Below are 22,037 nucleotides of genomic sequence, written 5' to 3' on the forward strand. Positions count from 1 at the left end.
TGGGCAGGAGGAGCTGCACAGGGACACCCAAAGGCTCTGCAGGGCTCTCTCCTTTCGCTCAGCTCTTGCTCTAAAACCCGAATAAATCCGTTTAAATTTGCCCTTAAAGCAGCGTTTTGGAACGGAGCTTTGTCACCTTTCATCGGGGTTGGAAAGGGCCCTCAGCAGCCTGGGCCAGGCACCTGCAGCCGGCCCAAGGGATCACCCAGGGGCAGCTTTGCCTCTCCTGCAGCTCCAGGGCCGTGCAGGTACCCCGGGTGAGCTCAGCCGCTGCTCCCCCACCTGGGCAGGCACCCCAAACCTGCTGGGCCAGGGGTGCAGAGCCTCCTGCGATCCTGCCCCGCTCCCCAGCAGCCCCAATTCCCCTTTTCGCTGCTTTGCTGTCCCCGGGGCTCCGTCACACGAGGATTTGGGGAGCGTTTGAGACATTTCAGCATCCCAGCAGCTCCGAGGAGCAGCAGCAGCTTCCCCAGCTGGTGTTGGCAGCAGCTCGGGAGCAGGGCCAGCCCTGCCGAGCTCCTCCGTGCTTCCATCGCCGCTCCTTGCTCTTTCATCTTCTTCCCTTTTCGGGTTTTTTTTTCTGGTTTTTTGTCCCCCCAGCGGCAGGACCGGCAAACCCTCCGTTCTCCACGGCACCTCCAGAGCCGAATCCCTCCCACCTTCATCACCATCCTCTCCCATCCCGCTCCGTCCTGGTGTAAATTAACTCAAATTTTCGCCCTAATTATCCCCTTCAATTACGGTCTGTGGGTGCCCAAAGCATTTCCAGCAGAATTCTCAACCCGGACCCCCGATCCAGCAGCGATTCCCAAATCCCATCTGCTCACGGCCCCATCTCCACCTTTATTTAAAGGACATTTCTGTGGATAAATGACAGCGCAGCCCGTGGTGCTTCAGAAACACCCAAAACCCCCCAGAAAGTGCCAAATCCCCACACCAGGACCCCATCCCGGCCATCAGGGACAGCCTGGATCGTCTTTAATCCCATTTTTATCCCTGCAGCCCCAAATCCAGCTGGCACCAGCACATTCTGCAGGTGACAAAACCCTGCTCTGCTGCGGGGCTGGTGGCCGCCGTGGGGACACGGGGGGACGGCCGAGGTGACAAAGCCCGGCCGCGGTGACAAATCCTGGCCACGGTGACAAAGACAAAGCCCGGCCGCGGTGACAAACGCTGGCAGAGCCACCGCGCCGAGCTGACGCCTCCCTGCCGGGGCACGCTTGGAATAAAACTGGAATAAAATCGGAATAAAACTCTGCAACCAGTGCCCCGGGGGGGGACAGCGAGAGGCCGCTCCCTCCTTTGTGACACCCAGGACGGGACGGAGCCCCACTTTTGTGGGGAGCAGAAATGTCACAGCTCGGGGGGGAGGCGGAGGGCAAATCCCTGGGCCGGGTTTGCGAGGGGGGAGGCAAAGGGAGCGGGGCTGAGCACGCAGAGGGGTGAATCCCAAACCCCGCTCGCTGCATCCCAGCCCATCTGGGTGCGAGGCTCCAGGATGGAGCCGTTTCCCCCTCTCCGCCCCCCGGGCTAATTTTACCCGGTCTGGCCGGAGCTCGCAGCCCCTGGTTCTCGTTACCCCCCCGCCGCGCTCCAGGCACGCAGCATTTTTGCAAAGTTAACAGGGTAGCAGAAATATCCTTGTTTTGTTTTTGCCTTTGGCCACTCCAAAGTTGCGCTTCCAAAGTTGGGAAAAAGTTACGAAGTAGCAAGAGGCGGGGGGGAAATAAAATAAAATAAAGTAAAATAAAGTAAAAAAAAAAAAAAAAAAACCAAAAAGAACGGCCCAACCCAAAGCCAAGCGACGGAGATTAGACAAAAGCATAAATAACCTCTGGGCTCTGGGGGGTTGATCGTGCTCCAGGGCGAAAGAAGGGAAAAAACTCAAACTGTAAAAAACTGCAGTTTGTGTATTAAAAAACAAAACAAAACAAACAAACAAACAAAAAACCCAACCAAAACAAGGCAAATGTGGCCGGGCAGTGAGGCCAGCCCAGCCCTGCAGAGGGACCCGGCGGCTGCAGCTCCCCAGCCCCAGCCGGGGCTCTGTCCCACAGCAGGGCCTGCTTTGGGGCGAAATCCGCAATTTCCTTCTTGGCATCGCCGGCACGGCCCCACCCGGGCACGGGGATGAGCTCAGGGGGGTCAGAGGCATCCGGGCAAACCAGGGAGAGCGGGACGGCAAGGCCGGGCAGGGCTGGCCCCGAGAGGGACAAACGGAGCGGCTCGAACGGCCGGGACGCGGCGGGAGCTGGTGACAGCTCCGAGCAGCACCGGGAGCTGTCCCAGCCCCTGCCGGGGGCTGAATAAACGCAGCCAGGAGCCCCCGGGCTCGCGGCAGCCCCGAATTTCTGCATTTTCTGCGTTTCCCAGCCCGAGGGCCGAGCGGGACGCTGGAGGTTCGCAGCTCAGCCCCGCCCGGAGGGACAAAGCAGGGATGGAACCCAAAGCTCCGCGTCCCCTGGAGCCATCCCGGCCCCGGGGACAGCCCGAGGTCCCGGGGGGAGGAAACGGCCCCAGCGGAGGGTGAGGAAGCTGCGGAGCCCTGGTGAACACATGGCCGCGGAGCGAAAGCCAAATGCAGAAGGAAGCAGAAGGTGACAGCGGAGATACCGTGACTAACGGGATCTTCCCGGGCTGCGGGGGAACCGGCGCGGCCTTGAGGCGGCCGGGGATGTGCTGGGAGCTCGGCGCGGCCCCCGATAGCATCAAATGGCGCCCAGGTGGTTCCGAGGATGACAGATAAAGGCGGCGAGCAGGAACACGATTGCAGAAGTGACACCCGCGCCAGTTCTCGGCCGGGCCCGGTGGTTTCTCACCTCAGGTCCCAGAGCACATTCCCCAAACCCAGCCCTGGAGGAGCATCCTCAAAGATTTCCTAACCCCGAGGCAGGCAGAGTGTTGGTGCAGGGGTGGGCGGCATTCCCGCACCTCTAAATTCCCCCATTCCCAAAAAATCCCCTCTCAGCCTTTTCCCCGCGCTGAGCCACCCAAACGCTTTTCCATCGGGGAATTATTGCCTTCGGCGCCTTCCCCAGCCGCCACAAAGGAGGGGAGAGCTCGGGGGGCTCCCAAAGCAAAACACGAACTTCCCAAAATCCCCTGCCCGGCACCCGGGGTGAGGGATGCTCCGGGCAGGAGCATCTCCCGTGGAGCAGGCTCAGAGCAGAGCTAAACTCGAATTCCCCCTGGAACTGAGATCCCCGGGCAGGAGCAGCAGCCCCAGCTTGCTCGCAGCCCTTCTCTGCTCCTTTCACCAAAGTCTCACCATATTAAGCAGCTGAACTGCATCATCCGAGGAGTGTCAAATTGGTTTTAGATGGTTCTAATTATAACCAGGAAGTTTTAAAGTGTGTGGGTGGAAAGGAATGCAGCAGATTAATTTAATAGCAGTTACCACGACACAATGGTGCTTCAATTAAGAGTTCTTTCTGACTGGGATTTGTTGGTTTTGTTTTGTTTTTTTTTTTTTTTCTTTTCCCTGTTAATAATAAATGTCACAAATGAGAATAGACATATTACTTCATCAGATGCTTTGGCATATCTCTTCGCAGAGAGCCTTTTGTGCAGAAATAGTAGCTGAAAGGGTAATTTTATGGGGCTTAGCACTCACTTAACACTTTAGGAGCCAAAATCGGGCCTCAGCAGAAACCCAGGAAGCTGCACCTGTTTCCATCCCGGCACGATCCCGCTGCAGAGCCACAAAGAGCCCTCCCCGCGCTGGGAAATGGTGTGTGAGGCACGAACCCGGGGCGAGCATCCTGCTCCGGCGGCTGGGGAGCGCATGGCGAGCGGGATCTGCGCTCCCGGGAGCCTCCCTCTGCTTCCCCGGCCTGCGAGCCCCGAGCCCGCCCAGCTGGGGGGTGGCCCGGGGGCACGGAGGGAGCGGGACAGGGAAGAGGCTCCGTCCCTTTGAACAGCGTGGGGGTTCCCGGTCCCAGGTGTCCGGACGGGAAGCGCCGCTCCCGGCCCTGCCAAGACAGAGGGGCCGCGTGTGGGGCGGGCTCGGGGTGTCCCGAGGGGTCGGAGCCTTCCCGGGGCCGGGATGTGCCCCACGGATCCGCCAGCGTGTCCCTGGAAAAGGGACAGCACAGCCCTGGCCCTCTCCCGCGAGCTGCTCTCATTAACGCCCGGCGCTAATTACCCCAGCCCCGGCACGCAGCCGGGCTCGCTGAGCCCCGGTTCCCTCCCGGGCACGGCTCCCTCCGCTGCTGCAAGAGTTCCCCGGCTGAGGGGAGCCCTGCCCGAAGTCGCCTCGGTCGGGGTTATTTACTCGGGGTTTGTTTGATCGAGGTTATTTTGTCGGGGTTTATTTGTCGGGGTTATTTTTCCCTTTGAGAGGTTGATTCTGGTGGGTTTCGAGGGGGAGCCCGCTGGGATGGAGGCAACCCACGGAGAGCCCGAGCCAGGCTGGAAATAACCTGAAATTCTGCTTCATAGAGTCCTTCTGCCCCAGAGATCCTGCCCCATGGATCCCCTGTACCCCACGCATCCCTTCTGCCCCACAGATCCTGCCCCATGGATCCCCTGTGCCCCACACCTCCTGTCTGAGCGAGGGAGAACGCGGCGGTCGCGGCCCGGAGACAAAACCGCCGGGAAATGGCAGCAAAAAGAGCTTTAAAAAGCAAACCTGTGGCTGGGAGGGGCCAGGGGACACCCCGACACCTCCGAGCCCCAGGGACAGTCCCGCAGGGCACCCAGGGGAGGGGTACTGGGGGCACTGGGAGGAGCCCCCCAGCCACTTAACCCTAGTTTGGCCCCGCTGCTTTACCAGAGCTCCATTTTAATTCTTTAATGACCCCTGAGGTGTGTTTGCCATGCCAGAAACATCCCAAACTGTCCCTCTGCGGGACAGGGACACATCCCCGGGAGCCACCTCAGCACCCCCTCCCCCAGTGCCCCCCCGGCCCTGCCCAAGGAGCCCGGGGGAGCTTCCCTGGCCACGGCCGAGTGCTGGAAAACAGCAAAGCCTGACCGATATTCCCCAAAATCCGGCTCTGTCTCGGTGATTTGTGTCCGCTGCGATATCGAACCGCTGCCTGGAGGGACTCGGGTACTTTAAAACCCCGCGCAGGAGGCAAACAGGGAGATTTATTATTTTACTTTTGTGGTTTTCAGATAGTTTATGACACCGGGCTAATAACTCCCGAACCAAAATCTTCATTGATCCGGGGGAAATGTGACGTTATCCTCCCTCCCTGAGCCCCCGGAGGGGCTGCTGCCCTCCAGGGATGGCTCCATCCTGGGGGTGCTCCCGCCGGGTGTCCCACAGCAGCGACAGGAGCAAATCCTGAGCACCCGGGGCACCCTCCCGGCTCTCCCGAGGCGCTGGGACTCCTTCCAGCATCACCGCGATTGTCCCTTTCCCTCTCCCAGCTCCCTCCTGCCTCCTCCTCCCCCTCAACAGCACCGGCAGGACCCCAGGCCCACCTCCCCGCGTTGGGGACAGTTAACGAATTGTCACTTGTCGCATCGCCACGCCCGGCTCGCCATCCCTGCAGGTTTGGGGCGCTCCAAAGCACCCCCATCCCAGCGGGGTGAGGCACACCCGGGCTGGCACCTCCCCACGGGGGACATCGGCCGGGCTGTCCCCGCGGGGACACGGGCACGGGGAGGTGGCGCAGCCCCGGGTTCGTGCGAGAAAACACAAAATCTGCTTCATTTCCCATGCACGGTAACGACCGAGCTGCTCTCAGCCAGGAAACCCCGCCAGGTTCCGGCTTTTAGGGGAAAAGATGAGACCGGGCGGGAGCTGCCGGCAGCCGCCGGGAGCCGCCCCCTCCGCAGGCCCGGAGAGGCTCCGAAAGGAGCGGCCCTGCCTGGGGAGGGAGGCTGGGCTTTATCAGCCCGTGGGGCTGTGCCTCCCAAACTGGGCATCCCAAACTGTGCCTCCCAAACTGGGCATCCTGCTCCCCCAGCCCGCTGTGCCTCCCAAACTGGGCATCCCAAACTGTGCATCCCAAACTGGGCATCCTGCTCCCCCAGCCCGCTGTGCATCCCAAACTGGGCATCCCAAACTGTGCATCCCAAACCATCCCATCCTGCTCCCCCAGCCCACCGTGCATCCCAAACTGTGCATCCCAAACTGTGCATCCTGCTCCCCCAGCCCACTGTGCATCCCAAACCATCCCACCCCACTGTGCCCAGCCCACTGCCCCAATTCCAGCCCTGATCCTAGGCTGGAGCACAGGCAGGGAGGGCTTGGGCAAGGCAGCTCCTCATGAGGGCACCAGGGACACCCAGCAGGACCCTCCCTGTGATTCCAGGGAAAGCAGGGAGGATTTCCCCCTTTGCCCATCACAGGGACACTCGGCAGGACCCTCCCTGTGATTCCAGGGAAAGCAGGGAGGATTTCCCCCTTTGCCCATCACAGGGACACCCAGCAGGACCCTCCCTGTGATTCCAAGGAAAGCAGGGAGGATTTCCCGTTTTTCCCCCTGGCTCTCTGCTGGCATTAAAGACAAACCACTGCCATCATTTGAACTCCACGATCAGGACCTAATTCAATCCCACCCTGCTCATTGCTGAGCATTAGACTGAAACCCTAAGCCAGGCCTGCAGTCATTTGGCTGGGGAGGAATTGATTTTGGCCATCAGCACTTTCTCATTTTCGATGGAGTCCCCACGTAACCAGGTTAATTTCTGTTAATCCCATTAGCCAGGTACTTTTGGCTCTCCAGCCCAATGATTTTGTGTCTGATCTGAAAGATTGTAATTGCAACCCAAGAGGACACAAACAGGAGCCTGTGATGGAGAGGAACCGGCCTGACACAGACCCAGCCTCTCTTCCACCTAAAATCCAAACTTCCCCCTGGTTAATGACCACGCACAATAAGATCTGTCCCTAATTAATTCCCCCACAGTTCAGATCCCCCATTTTGCTGGATTAATGTTATTATTATGAGTTTGGTTGGGTCCTGTGCAAGTTCCAGGCCCAGTTTTCTTTTCCTTGACTCAGGGCTGGTGCTTGCCAAGGGCTTCCCGAGGAGGCTGATCCCAGTCTCCCACTGGAGCCAGCCCCAGGGCTCCCAGCCCTGAGGGAACGCCTGGCACTGCCCCAACGGAGATCTGCCCCAGGTCTGAGACCTCCAGCTGGGGGAAATGGGGGCTCCAAAGGGGGGGAGTTTTGAACCAAAAGAGAGGAGTCCCCCCAGAACATCCAAGGTGTGGCAGGGTCCACACCTGGCTGGGGACATCGGGGACGTTGGTGCCCTGTTGTCACTGCTAATGAGGGCTGGGAGCAGTGTGAGCACGCCTGCATCCCTGCCTGCATCCCTGCATCCCTGCCTGCATCCGTGCAAACCTGCATCCCTGTAACCCTGCACCTCTCCCTGCATCCCTGTAACCCTGCACCTCTCCCTGCATCCCTGCAGCCCTGCCTGCAGCCCTGCAGCCTTGCAGCTCTCCCTGCAGCCCCGCCTGCATCCCCTGCTCGCCAGGGCTCCTTCCTTCCGCAGCCGCGGCGCTCGGAGCACGCCCGGGCCGGGGCAGCAGCTGCGGAGCACTCGGAGCTCGCTCGGGCAGGAAACGCCGGCGGCTCCCGCAGCTGCGGGGCTGAGGCAGGGCTCACACGCGAGGGGACACGTGGCACGGGCTGGTGGCACCGGGGGACACGGGGGGGACCCCGGGAGGGGACACGGGGAGGGGACAGCGGGAGGAAGGGCTGGGCTGGGCACCGGGGCAGGAGGGACCTGCGGGGAGTGACCATCACGGAGTATGGGGACACCAGAGTGACCATCACAGCTCAAGGACACAGGAGTGACCATCACGGAGGGTGGGGACACAGGTGTGACCCACTGTGGTGCAGGTCCAAGCTGTGGCACTGCAGGTCTGGAATGTGGCATTGCACACCCAAAATAGGGAACTGCACACCCAAACCATGGAACTGCACACCCAAACCTTGGAACTGCACACCCAAATAATGGAACTGCATACCCAAACCATGGAATGGGAATTGCACACCCAAACCATGGAACGGCGCACCCAAACCTTGGAATTGCACACCCAAAACAGGGAATTGGAATTGCACACCCAAAATATGGAATTTCACACCCAAACCATGGAATTTCACAACCAAAACATGGAATTACACGCCTAAATCACATCACTGCACACCCAAGCCCTCCATATCCCTGTCCCCCGGGCTGGGGGTCACGCCTCTGGGGTCCCAGGCTCTGTGGCCTCATGCACGCTCTCACCATTACTTTCCCATTATTTTTCCATTATTTTCCCATTACTTTCCCATTATTTTCCCAGGCACGTCCCAGGCCTCTCCTCTCCCCTGCCCCAGCCCGGGAGCTGCACCCTGAGGTCCCTGATAAGGGCTCGGGGGCAGATAAGGGATGCTGCTCCCCAGCCTGGCCAGGACGTTCCCCTTTGAGGGGCCCAAATCCACCCGAGATGAGTCAGTTCCTCCGAGCTCCAGCCCCTGTTCTACATGGAACTGGAATTTTTCATTTCGTTTCGGCCCTGCAGGGGAGGCAGAGCTGCAGGAGACAATGGAGGCAGCTCCGAGAAGCACAAACACTCTGAAATCTAAAAATACATCCGCTGTCAGTGCCAGCCGGAGCAGCCCTGCCATCTGAACCCGCTCCTCCTCACCCCAATCCCCTGTTCTGGGGTGTTTTTAATGCCTCAGCAGTCAAACTGAGGGAGCAGAGGTGTTCTGGGGTGTTTTTAATCCTTTAGCAGCAGAGTTGAGGAGCCTGAGGTGTTCCAGGGTGTTTTTAATCCCTTAGTAGAGGAGGAGAGCGGAGCTGAGGGAGCAGAGGAGTTCTGGGGTGGTTTTAATCCTTTGGCAGAGGAAGAAAGCAGAATTGAGGGAGCAGAGGAGTTCTGGGGTGTTTTTAATCCCAGGGAAGTGGAGCTGAGGGGACAGAGGAGTTCTGGGGTGTTTTTAATCCCAGGGAAGCGGATCTGAGGGGACAGAGGAGTTCCGAGGTGTTTTTAATCCCAGGGAAGTGGAGCTGAGGGGACAGAGGAGTTCTGGGGTGTTTTTAATCCCTCAGGAGAGGAGGGGAGTGGAGCTGAGGGGCCCAGGCCGGGCAGGGCAGCAGAGGAGAGCAGGGCTGAGGGGGCAGAGGCATCCTGGGGTGTTTTTAACCCTTTATCAGCGGAGTGGAGGGGACAGAGGTGTTCTGGGTGGTTTTAATCCCAGGGACAGAGGAGCTCTGGGTGTTTTACATCCCCTACCCGAGGACGGCAGCGGAGCTGAGGGGCGCAGGCCGGCAGGGCCGCCCATGGCCGGGGCTGGGCAGCAGAGGAGAGCAGGGCTGAGGGGGCAGAGGTGTGCTGGGGCATTTTTAACCCCTTGGCAGCAGAGATGAGGTGGCAGAGGAGCTCTGGGTGTTTTAAATCCCCTACCCGAGGAGCTGAGGGGCGCAGGCCGGCAGGGCCGCCCATGGCCGGGGCTGCGCCTCCCTCTGCCGGGCGGCCGCGGCTCCGCTGCAGACCCGCTCCGCCTCTCAGCCCTCAGCCCAGGGCTCTGCGGCTGTTCCGCCGAGGAAAGCGAACATCCCCAGCCCTGCTGCCTGCCCTGCGTGCACAGAGAGGCTTTACAGAGATGGTTCATCACAACGCAGGGTAAATTCATGATAAATCTCCGTGTGAGGCCGGGAGAGCCCGGCCTCTGGACTTTCTTCGCTCAGAAGTTGTAACGAAACCTTTTTTTTTTTCCTTCCCCTGTAACGTTGCCCGGTTTTGGGTCTCCCGAGGGATTTTGCGCATTTTGGGAGAACTCCGGGATCCAGCGGCGGCAGCACCTCCCGCCCGCTAGGGGGCGCCCGGCAGGACGCGCCGGAAGCCGGAAGTGCCGGAAGCACCGGAAGCGGCGGAAGGCGGAAGTGCCGGCGGGGCGCGATGGCGGCGGCGGTGTCGGCCCTCAGCAGCCTGGGGGTGCCCGAGGCCGATGTTGGGGTGAGGCGGGGGCGGGATCGGGCGAGACCGGGGTCCCGGCTCCTCCCGGGGCTCCTGCCTGAGTGCAGCTCGTTGCAGAGCGAGGAGGAAGAGGAGGAGGAGGAGGAGGCAGAGCCCGGCCCGGCCGCGGCGGCGGCGGCGGAGCAGAGGCGGGAGGAGCGGCTGCGCCGGTTCCGGGAGCTCCACATGAAGCGGGTACGGGGGACGGGACCAGAACCGGGTCCAGACACTGCCTGACTGGCGCTGGGGGTCGGGCTGGGCGATCTCCAGGGGCCCCTTCCAGCCCTGATTGCTCTGGGGTTGTTCGGGGTGGGTTTGTGCCCCCCGGGAGAAGTCGGGGTTGTGCAGTTTGGGGCTGTTCCCCTCGGAGTTGTTCTCTCTCTCTCTGTGCTGGAGTTTTGCCCTGTTTGGTTCCAGTACGAGGCCTGCAAGCTGAACAGCCAGGAGGTGGTGGAGGAGGACAAGAGGCTGAAGCTGCCCCCGAACTGGGAAGCTAAAAAAGCTCGGCTGGAGTGGGAGCTGCAGGTGCAGGAGAAGAAGAAGGTAAAGAACTGCCCCAGAGCCCGGGGTGTGCAGGCACTCACAGGTGTCACCCCACATCCCTGTGCTAATTAACTCACTGCTGATTGTCACCCCAAATCCCCGTGCTAATTAACTCCGGACTGTTCCAATCCCTGCCTGTCAGAAATGGATTTGTGAGGAATTCCAGCTGGGCAGCTCTCAGGGCTGGGCTGGGCTGTGCAGAGCTGGGATTAGCAAGGCTGGGCTGGGCTGTGCAGAGCTGGGATTAGCTGAGCTGCTCTCTCAGGAGTGTGCAGCCCGGGGTGAGGACTACGAGCGGGTGAAGCTGCTGGAGGTCAGCGCCGAGGACGCCGAGAGGTGGGAGAGGAAGAAGAAGAAGAAGAACCCCGACCTGGGCTTCTCAGGTGATATTACAGATTGTATAAAATATATTAAAAATGCTATAAATTGACAGATTACACTCGACAAGAAGCAGGTAAAAAGGATTACAAATTGTTCTATAGCAGAATCTTCATGGTCAGTGATAACTTGCGAAAGGCAATGCTATAAAAGATATTAAAAATGGCATAAAATATACTAAAAATGCTGTAAAATATATAAAATAATGCTATAAAATAGTAAAATAATGCTATAAAAGATCTAAAACACTGCTGTAACAGCCAATAAATGCTGTCATTTTGCACCCAGACTACGCGGCGGCGCAGCTGCGCCAGTACCAGCGGCTGACCCGGCAGATCAAGCCCGACCTGGAGCAGTATGAGAAGCTCAAGGAGCAGCAGTGAGTCCTGCTGTCCGTCCCTGTGGCATCTCGGAGGGACCAGCACACCCTGAAATCCCTCCTGCCTGTTCTGTGCTCTGGCATGTTCTGTAATCTCAGTGGCCCTGCTTCAGGAGGGGGGTGGGGTAATTAATGAGGTTTATTTCTCCCGCTGGGCACTGCTGAGTTGGAGGAAGTGTTCACCCAGTTGGGTCACGTTCCAGTGTGTAATCAGGCACTTCCTGGAGCAGGGTTTGGGGTTTTTAAGCTTGGTTTAAGGACTGACACCTGCCCAGTTTGCATTCAGACAGATTTGGCATTTCTGGGGGTTCTGTATCTTCCAGAGGCACCTGCTGGTTCCTCTGTTGGGTTTAATACTGGGTTTAATTTGTCATCTGAGTCTGGGATTGCCACAGCTGAGTGAGGTGTGACAGGGGAACTCGGACAAAAGCAGGGAAACCACGAGGAGAGGGACAGGAGAAGGGGTGAGGGGTTCACAGTGAAAGGGGGGAGATTTAGGGTGGATATTGGGAAGAAGCTCTTCCCTGTGAGGGTGGGGGGGCCCAGAGCAGCTGTGGCTGCCCCTGGATCCCTGGCAGTGCCCAAGGCCAGGCTGGGCAGGGCTTGGAGCAATTTGGGATGGTGGGAGGCGCAGGGGTGGCACTGGCTGGGCTTTCAGGTCCCTGCTGGGGTTCCCAGGAGCCTCAGCCCTGCCAGGGGTGTGACTGTGCTCTCCCCACAGCGGGGAGGCCCTGTACCCCACCTCGAACAGCCTCCTCCACGGCACCCACGTGCCCTCCAAGGAGGGCGTGGACAGGATGGTGGCAGACCTGGAGAAGCAGTGAGTACAGGGAGGGCATGGGGGAGGGCAGGGCTGGGGGTGCTGCAGGCCCAGGCTCAGCCCCTGCCGCCCCCAGGATCGAGAAGAGGGAGAAGTACAGCCGGAGGCGGCCCTACAACGACGACGCCGACATCGACTACATCAACGAGAGGAACGCCAAGTTCAACCAGAAGGCAGAGAGGTTCTACGGGAAATACACGGCCGAGATCAAACAGAACCTGGAGAGGGGCACGGCCGTGTGAGCCTGCCTGGCCCAGCTCAGAGCCTGGGCTGGGTGAGCCTGCCTGGCCCAGCTCACTCTCGGCTCCTCTGTTACTCTTCTCTATTTCAAATTGTATCAAAAGTCGCTTGTAGCTGTTGCTGTCTCAGCTCCCTGGTGTTTAGCGTGCTGAACAATTTGCAGAATTCAGCTGTAAATAGCTTTGGCTGCAGGAGTAGCCAGGTTCTGCCTTCCCTGCTCTAAATAAACTCTTTGCTCTAATTTGGGAGTTGAGTTCCTCGGGTTTTTGTTTGGCAGCTCCCCTGTCTCTCCAGGGTGGGATTCCTTGGCAGTGCAGCTGCCCAGCCTCAGTCGCAGGGAAGGGACAAACACAGGATCCTCCCACCCATTCAATAAAAGAAGCTTTCAGATAGCAGTAGTTCAATTCAGTTTATTAATAATTTATTTATACAAAAGCCAAGTTTAACCAGTTACTCCCAGTCCATGCAAGAGCTCCTTGTCTTCCTGAACTCCCTGCTCCTGGAACAGAGGTCTGGAGCGCTCCTGCACCTTTCCCTGCCTGCCTCACTGGGAGGCTGATCTTAAAGCAAATAAACACAACCCTGTAGTAACTGGAGACATTCCTGTGGCAGGCAGCTAAAATCCTACACAATCCCCACCTCCAGAGGGGACCCAGGGAAGGAGGAGGCCTGGACTGAGGCAGGATCCATTTCTGGAATGATGCAACAGCTCTCCTGTGTTGCACCTCGAGAGAGGAGCTGAAACGACCACATGAACGCAGGCCTAACACCCGACACAGCCAGTGCAAAACTAAACTTTATTCACTTAAGTAAACAGTTACACAAGGTAAATCCAGGTGTTCAAAGAACAGCTACTCAACTATGGTTTAGAAAAAGTTACCCACCTGCAAGTTCTAGTCCAATAAAGCAATAAAAAATATTTACAAATATACACAAGATTCCCATCTGTGGCTTCTGGATCTGTGTGCTCTCTATCTGAAAGAGAAACCTAAGATTCCAAAAATTAAGACCTCAAAATAAATACTCAGTATTAACAAGTCTTCAAGCCCATCAGAAATCTCCCCCTCTCTGCAGAGGGTGTCAAGTGCTGCAGTCTGACAGGGACTCCCCTCAGCGTGCCCGGAACAGGGAGCTTTTGGGTGAGAAGTTCAGGAATGTTTTCTTCTCCTCCTTCTTGACAGGAACCCACTGCCCGTAGGGGCTTCCCTTCCTGTCATCCTCCCTGGGTGGAGAAACCACTGGCTCCTTAACCACAACATGGCTCACTGGCTTCTGCAGGGCAGGCTTGGCCATTGTGTTCTGGGGAAAAGAAAAAGACATTTCCTGTGAGAAAAGGTGCTAAACCCAAGGGCTTTATCTGTGCTGATCATATAAATAATAGAAATGTTTTCTCTCCAGCTCCTGAAATTCCTGATGCTTACACTGAGTATCAACCATGTGCACTTAACACAGGAGAAATCCCTGAATCCTGAGCTTGCATTACTAAAACATATAACTTGAGACAAGCTGTGTTTTAAACTAGTTCTAGTTTTAAATTGTTTAGGTTGAGGGTGAACACTTATTTCAATACACTGCTGAGGTGTATCCAGGGTGTTCTACCAACTCCTGCAGGGAAATCATTACCAAGCATTAAATTCCTGGGACTGCACCACTCACATTAGGGCTGAAGGAAATGCTCCTCTGGATGGTTGCTCTCTCCATGCCAGCCTTGGTCACGTCCTCAGCTGCACTCCCAGGTTGCTAAAGAAGAGCAGACACAGCTTAGGAGGGGCTCCCTGACCCAGGGCACAGCACAGCTTTCTGTGGAGTGGTCAGTATTTCATCTAAAGTGGCTGCAAAGCTCCAGCACAGCAGTGCTGAGCCCAGAGGCAGCACCTGCCCGAGGCAGCTGTGCCCATTCCCGGGGCAATGGAGGCAGCTCCAGCCCAGAGAGGACTCAGGGTCCCAGCACGAGCTCCACACCAGAGCAGGGACACGAGGGGCAGCAGCTCTGCACACCCATCCTCTGGAGAACAACAATAAACTTATCTGCAAGGGATGCAGGCCTCTTCTTCTGTACTCTCTCAACATCTGGAATATATTGCATATGTTTATGAAAGGGATGCCTGGACCATTTGTGTCAAACCCTCAGCAAATGCACTTCCCTTTCCAAGAGCAGCACCTGAGCCAGGCAGTGGCTGCAGGTTTGTATTTACTGTGACTCAGGGGAACACACCACGACAGAACCGAACTGAAATTCACTTTAAGCTGCTCGAGTTTCTCCCTCCCTTCAATTCACAGCACCTACAGCCCACAAAGTCCCTTAATTACCACCAGATTTTCTTCCTCATGTCTGGAACCATAGTCATGATTTCTATAAGACAGAAATAAAGTATGTAAAATGCATTGTGTGCTTGGGTATGGAATTTCTGGGAAACTGTTGCACATGAAAAGCTTTTAACAGTTAAAAAATGCAGAAAGATTTAACCTTTAAAAAAAACCACAACCCAGACTATTCACTAGGTTTGGCAAGGAGACTACTGGTTTTAGGTCAGAAAGGCATAAACTAGTGGAATTCAGGGGGATTATCCCATGAAGAGAACAAGTCAAAGGAACAAGTCTCCTCTCCTTCCCCAGCTGTCCCTAGTGGACACTCAGGGTCAACCACCTCCAAGAGGGCCTCTGTGCTTCCAGCTTAAGGCAAAGCCTCGAGGTTTCTGGAGAAGTTTTTGTTCAAGAGTTTGAGCTCATAAGCACAACCTCCACAGTTGAACTACAGCACAGCCATGCAGACAAGTCTAAGAGGTGTTTACCTGTTCAGGGAGAACGCTCCATACTTACCTCAGCTGACTCTGTGGCTTCCTCACGCTCCTGCTTCTCAGTTTTGACCTCCTTGGCAGGAGCAGAGATCTTCAGGCTGGCTGGCAGGACAATGTTGTCTGTTCCCAGAGCTTTGGCAGCATTGGCTTTTGCAATTTCCAGGAGTTCCCTCTTGTCTAGAAGAGGAAGGAATAAAAAAAAAAGCATGTTACATTAAAATCCACGTGTACCTACTCAAGCCTAAATCCTGCAGGTCTTGCATCTATGCAATCATCATCTGGGACTCATCTCATCACAGCCTGTCCCCTGTGCCAATTAACGTTCTAAAGAACAATTTTATTACATTTGCAATACAATTTTTCATACATTTGTCCACCCACGCTGAGGTTTCCTTCACTCGGGCTTTACACACCAAGCAGGTGAGGGACAATCTGCCCGTCCCAAACAAACCCTGCTGCCAGGCTCTGCCCCACAGCAGCCTCCCGCAGCCCTCGGTACCTTTCTCGCTGAGGTGCAGCGGTGACCGGCTCCGCGAGCGGGAGCGGCTCCTCCAGCCCCGGTAGGCCTCGGGGTAGACGGTTCTGCCGAAGCCGTAGTAGCGGCGGCCGCGGGAGCGGGAGCGGCTGCGCGAGTAGGAGCGGCGGTAGCAGGCCCTGCCGCGGGACCAGGAGCGGGAGCGGCGCCGGCCGTAGCGGTGCCGGTAGCGCCGGGGCCGGTAGCGGCCGCGGTAGCGCCGGGAGCCGCGGGAGCGCGAGCGGCTGCGCGAGTAGGAGCGGGAGCGGCGCCGGGAGCGCCGGGAGCCGCGCCGCCGGGAGCGAGACCGAGACCGGGACCGGGAGCGGCTCCAGCTGCGCGAGGAGCGGCCGGAGGAGCTGCTGGAGCTGGAGCTGCGCGAGGAGCGGCTGGAGGAGCGGCTGGAGCCGGAGCGCGCCGGGGAGCCCCTGTGCTCGGGAGAGCCCAGCCTCAGGTCGTCCATGAACTCGGCCATGTCGGCCGTCTGCCCCGCGCCGCCTTTCTGCGCGCTCTCAGCCGCTGCCTCGGGTTTGGCCGGGGCTCTGCAGTGCCCCGTCTCTGTTCCTGCGGGGAGAGACAAGGTCAGCGTCTGTGGGCACCAGGGCACCTTCTCAACAACAACAAACACGGTGACACACGGGCAGCGAGGCCAGGGATAATTAAACACCCCAACAAGCCCAGTCATCTCTCGGTGACAGCTCAGCTCTGCAGCTCCCTCTCCTAAACTCAGCCACAACACTGAAACACGGAGTTGTGTGAAAAAAGAAAGGTTTCAGTTTAAACCATGAGCAGTTCTTTGTGGAATTCTGGAGATAAGTAAGTCTGTGTGGGTTTTAAGTATAAATTCTTTAAGCAGTACCTTTTTTCCTCCAAAAAGGAGGAAAATCTTGATATTCTTGAAAAGAATTTTCACGGTATTTCCTCACCCACTATGATACAAAATAACCATTTGCCTGCAGCTCAGTACAAAGTGAGGACTTTTCTGCTACAATTCCAGGCAGGTTTTTACTCCAACAAGCGGAAATGAAAGTATCTTTTAAGTATAAAGCAGCTAAGATCTTGCCTGTATCTTGGTCATAAAACTCGTGGCACACAGCTCCGCACATCCCAGCGGCGCATGCAACAAGCTGCTGCTAAACCGCTCTGTGCAAAGCCGGGTGATGATTCAGTGGCCGTGACTCGCACAGGACGCAGCACTTCTTATATTAATAATTAAAATGGCTGTCCCTGGAGTGGCAGCCATTTTATGGCTACAAAGGTTACTCGGGGTAAGAATCTTATCACAAGACTTAAGCCCGGAGTTACGTAACCAGTTTACAGTTTAGGGAAGCTCGCTCTGACACGGAATTTCTATTTAGCGCTCGGTGCAAAGCGAGGTTAGGCAACAAATCCCACCCCCGCACTGAAATCTGTTTAAAATATAACTTGCGTGAGAGCTGTCAGACACACTTCTCTCGCTACTATTCCAAGTAAAGTTTTACTATTTCACCTCTACGCCAGGGCCAAGGTCACACTGCCGGGACGGTAATAACAGAAATCCCCCAGTGCCGCCTGCCATCGCCACCCCCCTCCCGGCCCGTGTCCCGCCCGCTCCACGGGGGCCCGAGGCCGTCCGGATCCCCCGGTCCCTCCCGGTCCCTCACTCACCGCTGGGCGCTGCCGGGCACGCCCCGCGCTGGTTCCCCTGAGGCACCTGCGCGCTCCTGGAATAAAACAAATAAAAACCCGTAAAAACCCACCCGAGAGCGATGCACGGCCCTCACCCCGCAGCGGCCACCGCGCTCGGCCTCTCCCGCCTGCTCCCCCCCGGCCGTGCCCCGGCCCGCCGCCTCACCGGCTCCAGCCCGCCGGGCTGCCCCCGCACGGGTCCTGAGGGGAGAGCCCCGCTTCGTGAGTCACCCCCATAGCGCCGGGCCAGCCGCGATGGGCGACAGAAGGGCGACAGAAAAGCAACAGAACCGCGGCCGCCTCCGCCCGCTACCGCCGCCCGCCAGCGACTGAGGGCAGCCCCAGAACCTTCCAGAACGTCCCTCCCGTTACGCAACCCGCGCGCTCGCGGCGCACGCGCCGGCCCAGCCCCGAACGGCGGCCCCGCCCCGGCGCTCGGGACGCGCCCCGCCCCCCCCGCCGCCCCTGCGCGCGCGCGCTGCGCCTGCGCGCCGCCGCCGCCACCGCGTCCCGTGACGGTGCGCGGGGAGTGCGCGGGCCGGGGGCGCGCACGGTGCGGGGGATGCGCGGGGCGGGAACGCGCGGGGCCGGGGGCGCGCACGGTGCGGGGTTATGCGGATGATGCGCGGCGTGCAGGGACCGGGGTCCGGAGCAGGCAGGGACCGGCGTGCGGGGGATGCGCGGGATGCAGGGACCGGCGTGCGGGGGATGCGCGGGATGCAGGGACCGGGGTGCGGGGGATGCGCGGGGTGCAGGGACCGGGGTGCGGGGGATGCGCGGGGTGCAGGGACCGGGGTGCGGGGGATGCGCGGTGCGCGCCCCGTGACCGCGCGGGGTGCGGGGTGCCCGGATCGGGGGTGCCCCGGTGGCAGCCCCGGGCAGAGCCGCGCCCCGCGGAGCCGCCGGTTCCTGCGCGGACGGAGCTCCCGTTTCCTCCCGCAGTCGCTGAGCCATGTCCGGGTTCCTGGAGAGCCTGCGGTGCTCGGAGTGCGTGGACTGGGGCGAGAAGCGCAACACCATCGCCTCGGTGGCCGCGGGGGTGCTGGTACGGCCCCACCCCGCTCGGGACTTTGGGTTCTTCTGGGGCTTCTGTCCTGAGATGAAAATCGGGAGCGGTTTGGGAGCCCTTGATCCCGGGAGGATGGGAGGAAACGGCCTCGGGTCGTGGCGGTGGGAGCTGGGGTTGGATAAAAGGGGAAATGTCTTCGTGCCGGGGTGGGCAGGCAGTGCTGGGGTCACTGTCCCTGGGAATGGTCACAAAATACCTGGATGTGGCATCTGGCGACGCCGTGGTGACCACGGGGGCTGGAATTGATTTTAAAGAGCTGCTCCAACCTAACAATTCCAGGGAAAGGAAGAGCAGGGATACATTGTCCCTGTGTGTAGCAGCAGGGTTATTGACAAAATCTGGCCTGGTTTCCTCCGTCCATTTTTCGTTTAAATTTCAGTTTTTCCCAAGAAGTAACTGCTGGAGTGGGCAAATCCCTGGCTTTGCAGCCAGCCTGATCCCAAACTAATGGTGTCACAGTTTAGTCTGGGTTGGAGGCTGTAAGGCTGTTTAAATATTGATGTTTTTCTAGAGCCATCTCACAGGCTGAGGACAGGCTGTGTCTGTGTTTTAAGCTCTGCATTTTAAGCTTTATCTGTATTTTAAGCTTTATCTGCATTTTAAACTCTTCCATCCCCCCAGTTTTTCACAGGCTGGTGGATCATTATTGATGCTGCTGTGAAATATCCTCAAGTGGAAGATTTCAACCATTCCTACCACGCCTGTGGGGTGATAGCCACCATTGCATTCCTCATGTGAGTGGGAAAAAGTTGTCACATTTTAAAAGTTTGATAGTCATAAAGCAGTTACAAAAATAGTAATAGAATTAGAGTATTAAGAATTTGGACAATCAGGGTTAAGACAATAAAAACAAAGAGTTCTTGACTTATCTCATCCTTTTCTTGAGCTAGTTAAAAAAGTATGTTACATTGCAGAGTTTATATTTTAACATTATGTTGTAATCTAAAATTGTATTTAATTTAAAGTATCTTACATTGCATAGTTTCTATTTTAACATTCTAACCTGAAATTATATTTACCACACTATTTAAAAAGATTCATACAGCACTACTAATTTAATTTCTGACTCTAACATTGATAGATTTCCAAAAGTGACAGCGGATTGGAGGGTGACAGTGCCACCTCCCTAGTGACACTGGACAAATTAACAGTCTTAATTTCTTCTCTATAAAAGAATGGAAAACAATGAGTTATTTACAGAAAGTGGGTGAGAAGGTTCGTTACAGGAAGGTAAACATCAGAAGGCTTAGAAAAACTTCAAAAATCAGGGTGACAGTCATATGATGTGCACTTTTCACACAGGGAGCCAGCCCTGCAGGGCACTGAGAGGGAGAAGGAGACTTTCACTGCCACTTTTGTCCCCTTTTCCCCAGGATCAACGCCGTGTCCAACGGGCAGGTGCGGGGGGACAGCTACAGCGAGGGCTGCCTGGGCCAGACAGGTACCAGGGCTGGGTCCCTCTCACTGTCCTACTCTGTCTGCTAAATAGAATATTCTAGTTTCTGAAACGTTGCTTTTGCCCAGGGCTTTTTTCTGGGAAGCTGAGGAGCTTCAGAGAAAAATGAAAACAATAATGATCTGATTTGTTTTTCTTGTGTTGTGTCGGTTTGGAGATTGTTTTATTTAACAGGTGATTGTTTTATTGGTTTCATGTAAATTGGTTTTATTTATTGGCTAGTCAGGGGCAAAGCTGTGTCAGACTCTGGAAAGAGAGTCACGAGTTTTTGTTAGTATCTTTTAGTTTTTTGTTTGTATTTTTGGGGTATTTTTTAGTATAGCTTTAGTATAGCATTTTTTAATCTAATATAGATTAGAAAATAATAAATTAGCTTTTTAAGAACATAGATTCATCATTCCTTCCAACAATGGGGGGGGTCTCAGAAAATACAACAGCTGGTCCCAGCTGTGCCAGGGGGTTTGTGGGGCTGGGGCTCCCAGCTGTGCCAGGGGGTTTGTGGGGGTCCCAGCCTTGCCAGGGGAATTTGTGGGGTCCCACAGACACAGGACATCCCCATCCCATTGCAGGGGCTCGCATCTGGCTCTTCATTGGCTTCATGATGGCCTTTGGGTCCCTCATTGCCTCCATGTGGATCCTCTTTGGGGGCTACGTGGTTAAAGGTAAGAGCTGAGCCTATTTTTGGGAGTTGAAGTTTCTAAAAGGCACTGTCCTGGATTTTAGAACTGGTATTTAGAGGCCCAGTTTGAATATTTTGCCCCTACACTCCACTCTCCCATATAATAACTGATATTGGGATGGATTTGATCTATTTCTTAGTACAAACTTCCTCTGCAAACCCAGCTGGGAACTCCATGGATATAATTAAACTGCTGCAGTTTTAAGGGAATAATTCCCTGGGTGAAGACTTATTCCCAGAATACAAATTACTGAGTTCTGCAGATTGCTCCCAAAGCCTGTCTGCTAAATTAGCACGAGGGAAATGACATGTCAGAAATGGGATATGCTTGAAAATTACTTCAAAAAAAATTTATAGGGATTTTTTTTTTCTCTTAGAAAAACCAGTGGTGTACCCAGGAATAGCAGTGTTTTTCCAGAATGCATTCATCTTTTTCGGGTAAGACTGACCTCTTTTATTTGTTTACCATTTAATTAAAATGATAAAAACCTGAAACTTGCTGTGAGCTGGTTGGTCCTGAAGTCCTGTTTGGTGAATAAACTGGGATGTGCCTGCATTAACCTGGATTGACAAATCCCCTGGAAACCCTGTGTTTTGAACAAGAGCAGTTGGATTTGTGGTGTCCCTTTGCTGTCCCCACAGGGGCCTGGTGTTCAAGTTTGGTCGCACAGAGGATCTGTGGCAGTGAACCCCCCTGGGCTGCACCTGCACCCCCCAAGAGTTTTGTAAAACCATTTTGTAAACCTTCCATCGTGTCTGAAGAGATCAAGGGAAGCTGAAAGCACTAAATCCAGCTCGATTCTGGTTATTTTTTTTACTCTTGTACGTCCACTTCAGTGTTGTGGTGTTTTTGAGAAATGTAAAACTGCTACAAACAACAGTGGAGTCACTTTTCTAAAATGATGTTTGTTACAAATAAGAGGAGAGTGGAATATGGATGTATTTAACCAGCTCTTTCTATGATGTTATTTACACTCCAAGACTTATTAAAAATGCATTTAAACAACCTTTTAACAGATATTTATTAAATATTTCCTATATCTGGGCAATATAACCATTTCTTCAATTTCAGAACTTGCTGGTGTGTGGTTTTTCTTGTGTCATTCAGAACTGTGGTGATTTGGGATCTTTTTTTCCCCCCATCCCTGAATATTTCCTTTATCCTGTGGTGTTAAAGAGGAAGTGTCTGGGAAGTACCAACTCCCAGTTGTGTGCAGAAGGTTTGGGCAGCTGCTGAACCCCTGCTGGCTCTTTGGGAGCTGGGAACAAGGAAAACTGGCCCTTCCTCTGGGAGGCTGCATTCCTTGGGAGCTGCTGAGGCATCAGGGAGTGAATGAGGCCAGGCAGCCTCATCAAAGGGCTCAGCCTGTCACGAGCTCCCTCCCTCCCTGCTCACAGGAGGGGAAACAGCCACGGCTCACTTTTCACTCTTTATTAGGTAAGCACTGCTGGAAGGTTTTCCATGTCAACTATTTTTGAAAGAAAGAAACACTGAGGATCCCAGTCCACTTAAAACCTGGGTTCTCTGGCAGAGGATGCTCTGTGCCCAGCCCTGCACTCCAGAATGGGGTGCTGGCA

General features: G+C 55.9%; 3 protein-coding genes across 6 annotated transcripts; 2 read left to right on the forward strand and 1 right to left on the reverse strand.

Moving 5' to 3' along the window:
* Nucleotides 1-9,828: 9,828 nt before the first annotated feature.
* On the forward strand, nucleotides 9,829-12,510 carry SYF2 (SYF2 pre-mRNA splicing factor; the record flags this gene model as incomplete). 2 transcript variants are annotated; one of them, XM_084222795.1, is made up of 7 exons in its annotated part: nucleotides 9,829-9,915; nucleotides 9,994-10,110; nucleotides 10,333-10,458; nucleotides 10,724-10,841; nucleotides 11,125-11,215; nucleotides 11,937-12,035; nucleotides 12,112-12,510. In XM_084222795.1, 7 exons carry the CDS (start codon nucleotides 9,859-9,861, stop codon nucleotides 12,275-12,277), a joined length of 774 nt encoding a protein of 257 aa, XP_084078921.1. In that variant the 3' UTR covers nucleotides 12,278-12,510. The 2 variants fall into 2 exon arrangements, with proteins under 2 accessions (XP_084078921.1, XP_084078920.1); XM_084222794.1 differs by having other exon boundaries at nucleotides 9,859-10,110.
* Nucleotides 12,511-13,053: 543 nt separating this feature from the next.
* Nucleotides 13,054-17,612, reverse strand: RSRP1 (arginine and serine rich protein 1). Its single transcript, XM_084222776.1, has 6 exons — nucleotides 17,422-17,612; nucleotides 17,235-17,290; nucleotides 15,573-16,151; nucleotides 15,096-15,250; nucleotides 13,932-14,015; nucleotides 13,054-13,574 (listed from the first exon to the last, which is right to left on the reverse strand). Exons 1-6 carry the CDS (start codon nucleotides 17,490-17,492, stop codon nucleotides 13,386-13,388), a joined length of 1,134 nt encoding a protein of 377 aa, XP_084078902.1. The 5' UTR covers nucleotides 17,493-17,612; the 3' UTR covers nucleotides 13,054-13,385.
* A 105-nt stretch (nucleotides 17,613-17,717) lies between these two features.
* TMEM50A (transmembrane protein 50A) lies at nucleotides 17,718-21,508 on the forward strand. Of its 3 annotated transcripts, none has more exons than XM_084222803.1 (7): nucleotides 17,718-17,773; nucleotides 18,198-18,300; nucleotides 18,946-19,058; nucleotides 19,698-19,765; nucleotides 20,350-20,442; nucleotides 20,837-20,897; nucleotides 21,102-21,508. In XM_084222803.1, the coding sequence occupies exons 2-7, from the start codon at nucleotides 18,208-18,210 to the stop codon at nucleotides 21,145-21,147; spliced, it is 474 nt and encodes a 157-aa protein (XP_084078929.1). In that variant the 5' UTR covers nucleotides 17,718-17,773; nucleotides 18,198-18,207; the 3' UTR covers nucleotides 21,148-21,508. The 3 variants fall into 3 exon arrangements, with proteins under 3 accessions (XP_084078929.1, XP_084078928.1, XP_084078930.1); XM_084222802.1 differs by having other exon boundaries at nucleotides 17,756-17,808; XM_084222804.1 differs by lacking the exon at nucleotides 17,718-17,773 and adding an exon at nucleotides 17,843-17,857.
* The last annotated feature ends 529 nt before the right edge of the window (nucleotides 21,509-22,037 follow it).

This window comes from Fringilla coelebs, assembly GCF_963513975.1.
Source record: "Fringilla coelebs genome assembly, chromosome: 28".
In the NCBI taxonomy this organism is placed as follows: domain Eukaryota; kingdom Metazoa; phylum Chordata; class Aves; order Passeriformes; family Fringillidae; genus Fringilla; species Fringilla coelebs.

Bases quoted from the DNA above. Each gene is read 5' to 3' on its own strand.
- RSRP1 (XM_084222776.1), bottom strand. From the start codon at position 17,492: ATGGGGGTGACTCACGAAGCGGGGCTCTCCCCTCAGGACCCGTGCGGG. The intron at 16,152-17,234 runs GTGAGTGAGGGA...CTCTCCCCGCAG, and splicing joins GTGCCCGGCAGCGCCCAGCG to GAACAGAGACGGGGCACTGC. The intron at 13,575-13,931 runs GTGAGTGGTGCA...TCTTTTCCCCAG, and splicing joins GCATTTCCTTCAGCCCTAAT to AACACAATGGCCAAGCCTGC.
- TMEM50A (XM_084222803.1), top strand. From the start codon at position 18,208: ATGTCCGGGTTCCTGGAGAGCCTGCGGTGCTCGGAGTGCGTGGACTGG. The intron at 19,766-20,349 runs GTACCAGGGCTG...ATCCCATTGCAG, and splicing joins GGGCTGCCTGGGCCAGACAG to GGGCTCGCATCTGGCTCTTC. The intron at 20,443-20,836 runs GTAAGAGCTGAG...TTTTTCTCTTAG, and splicing joins TGGGGGCTACGTGGTTAAAG to AAAAACCAGTGGTGTACCCA.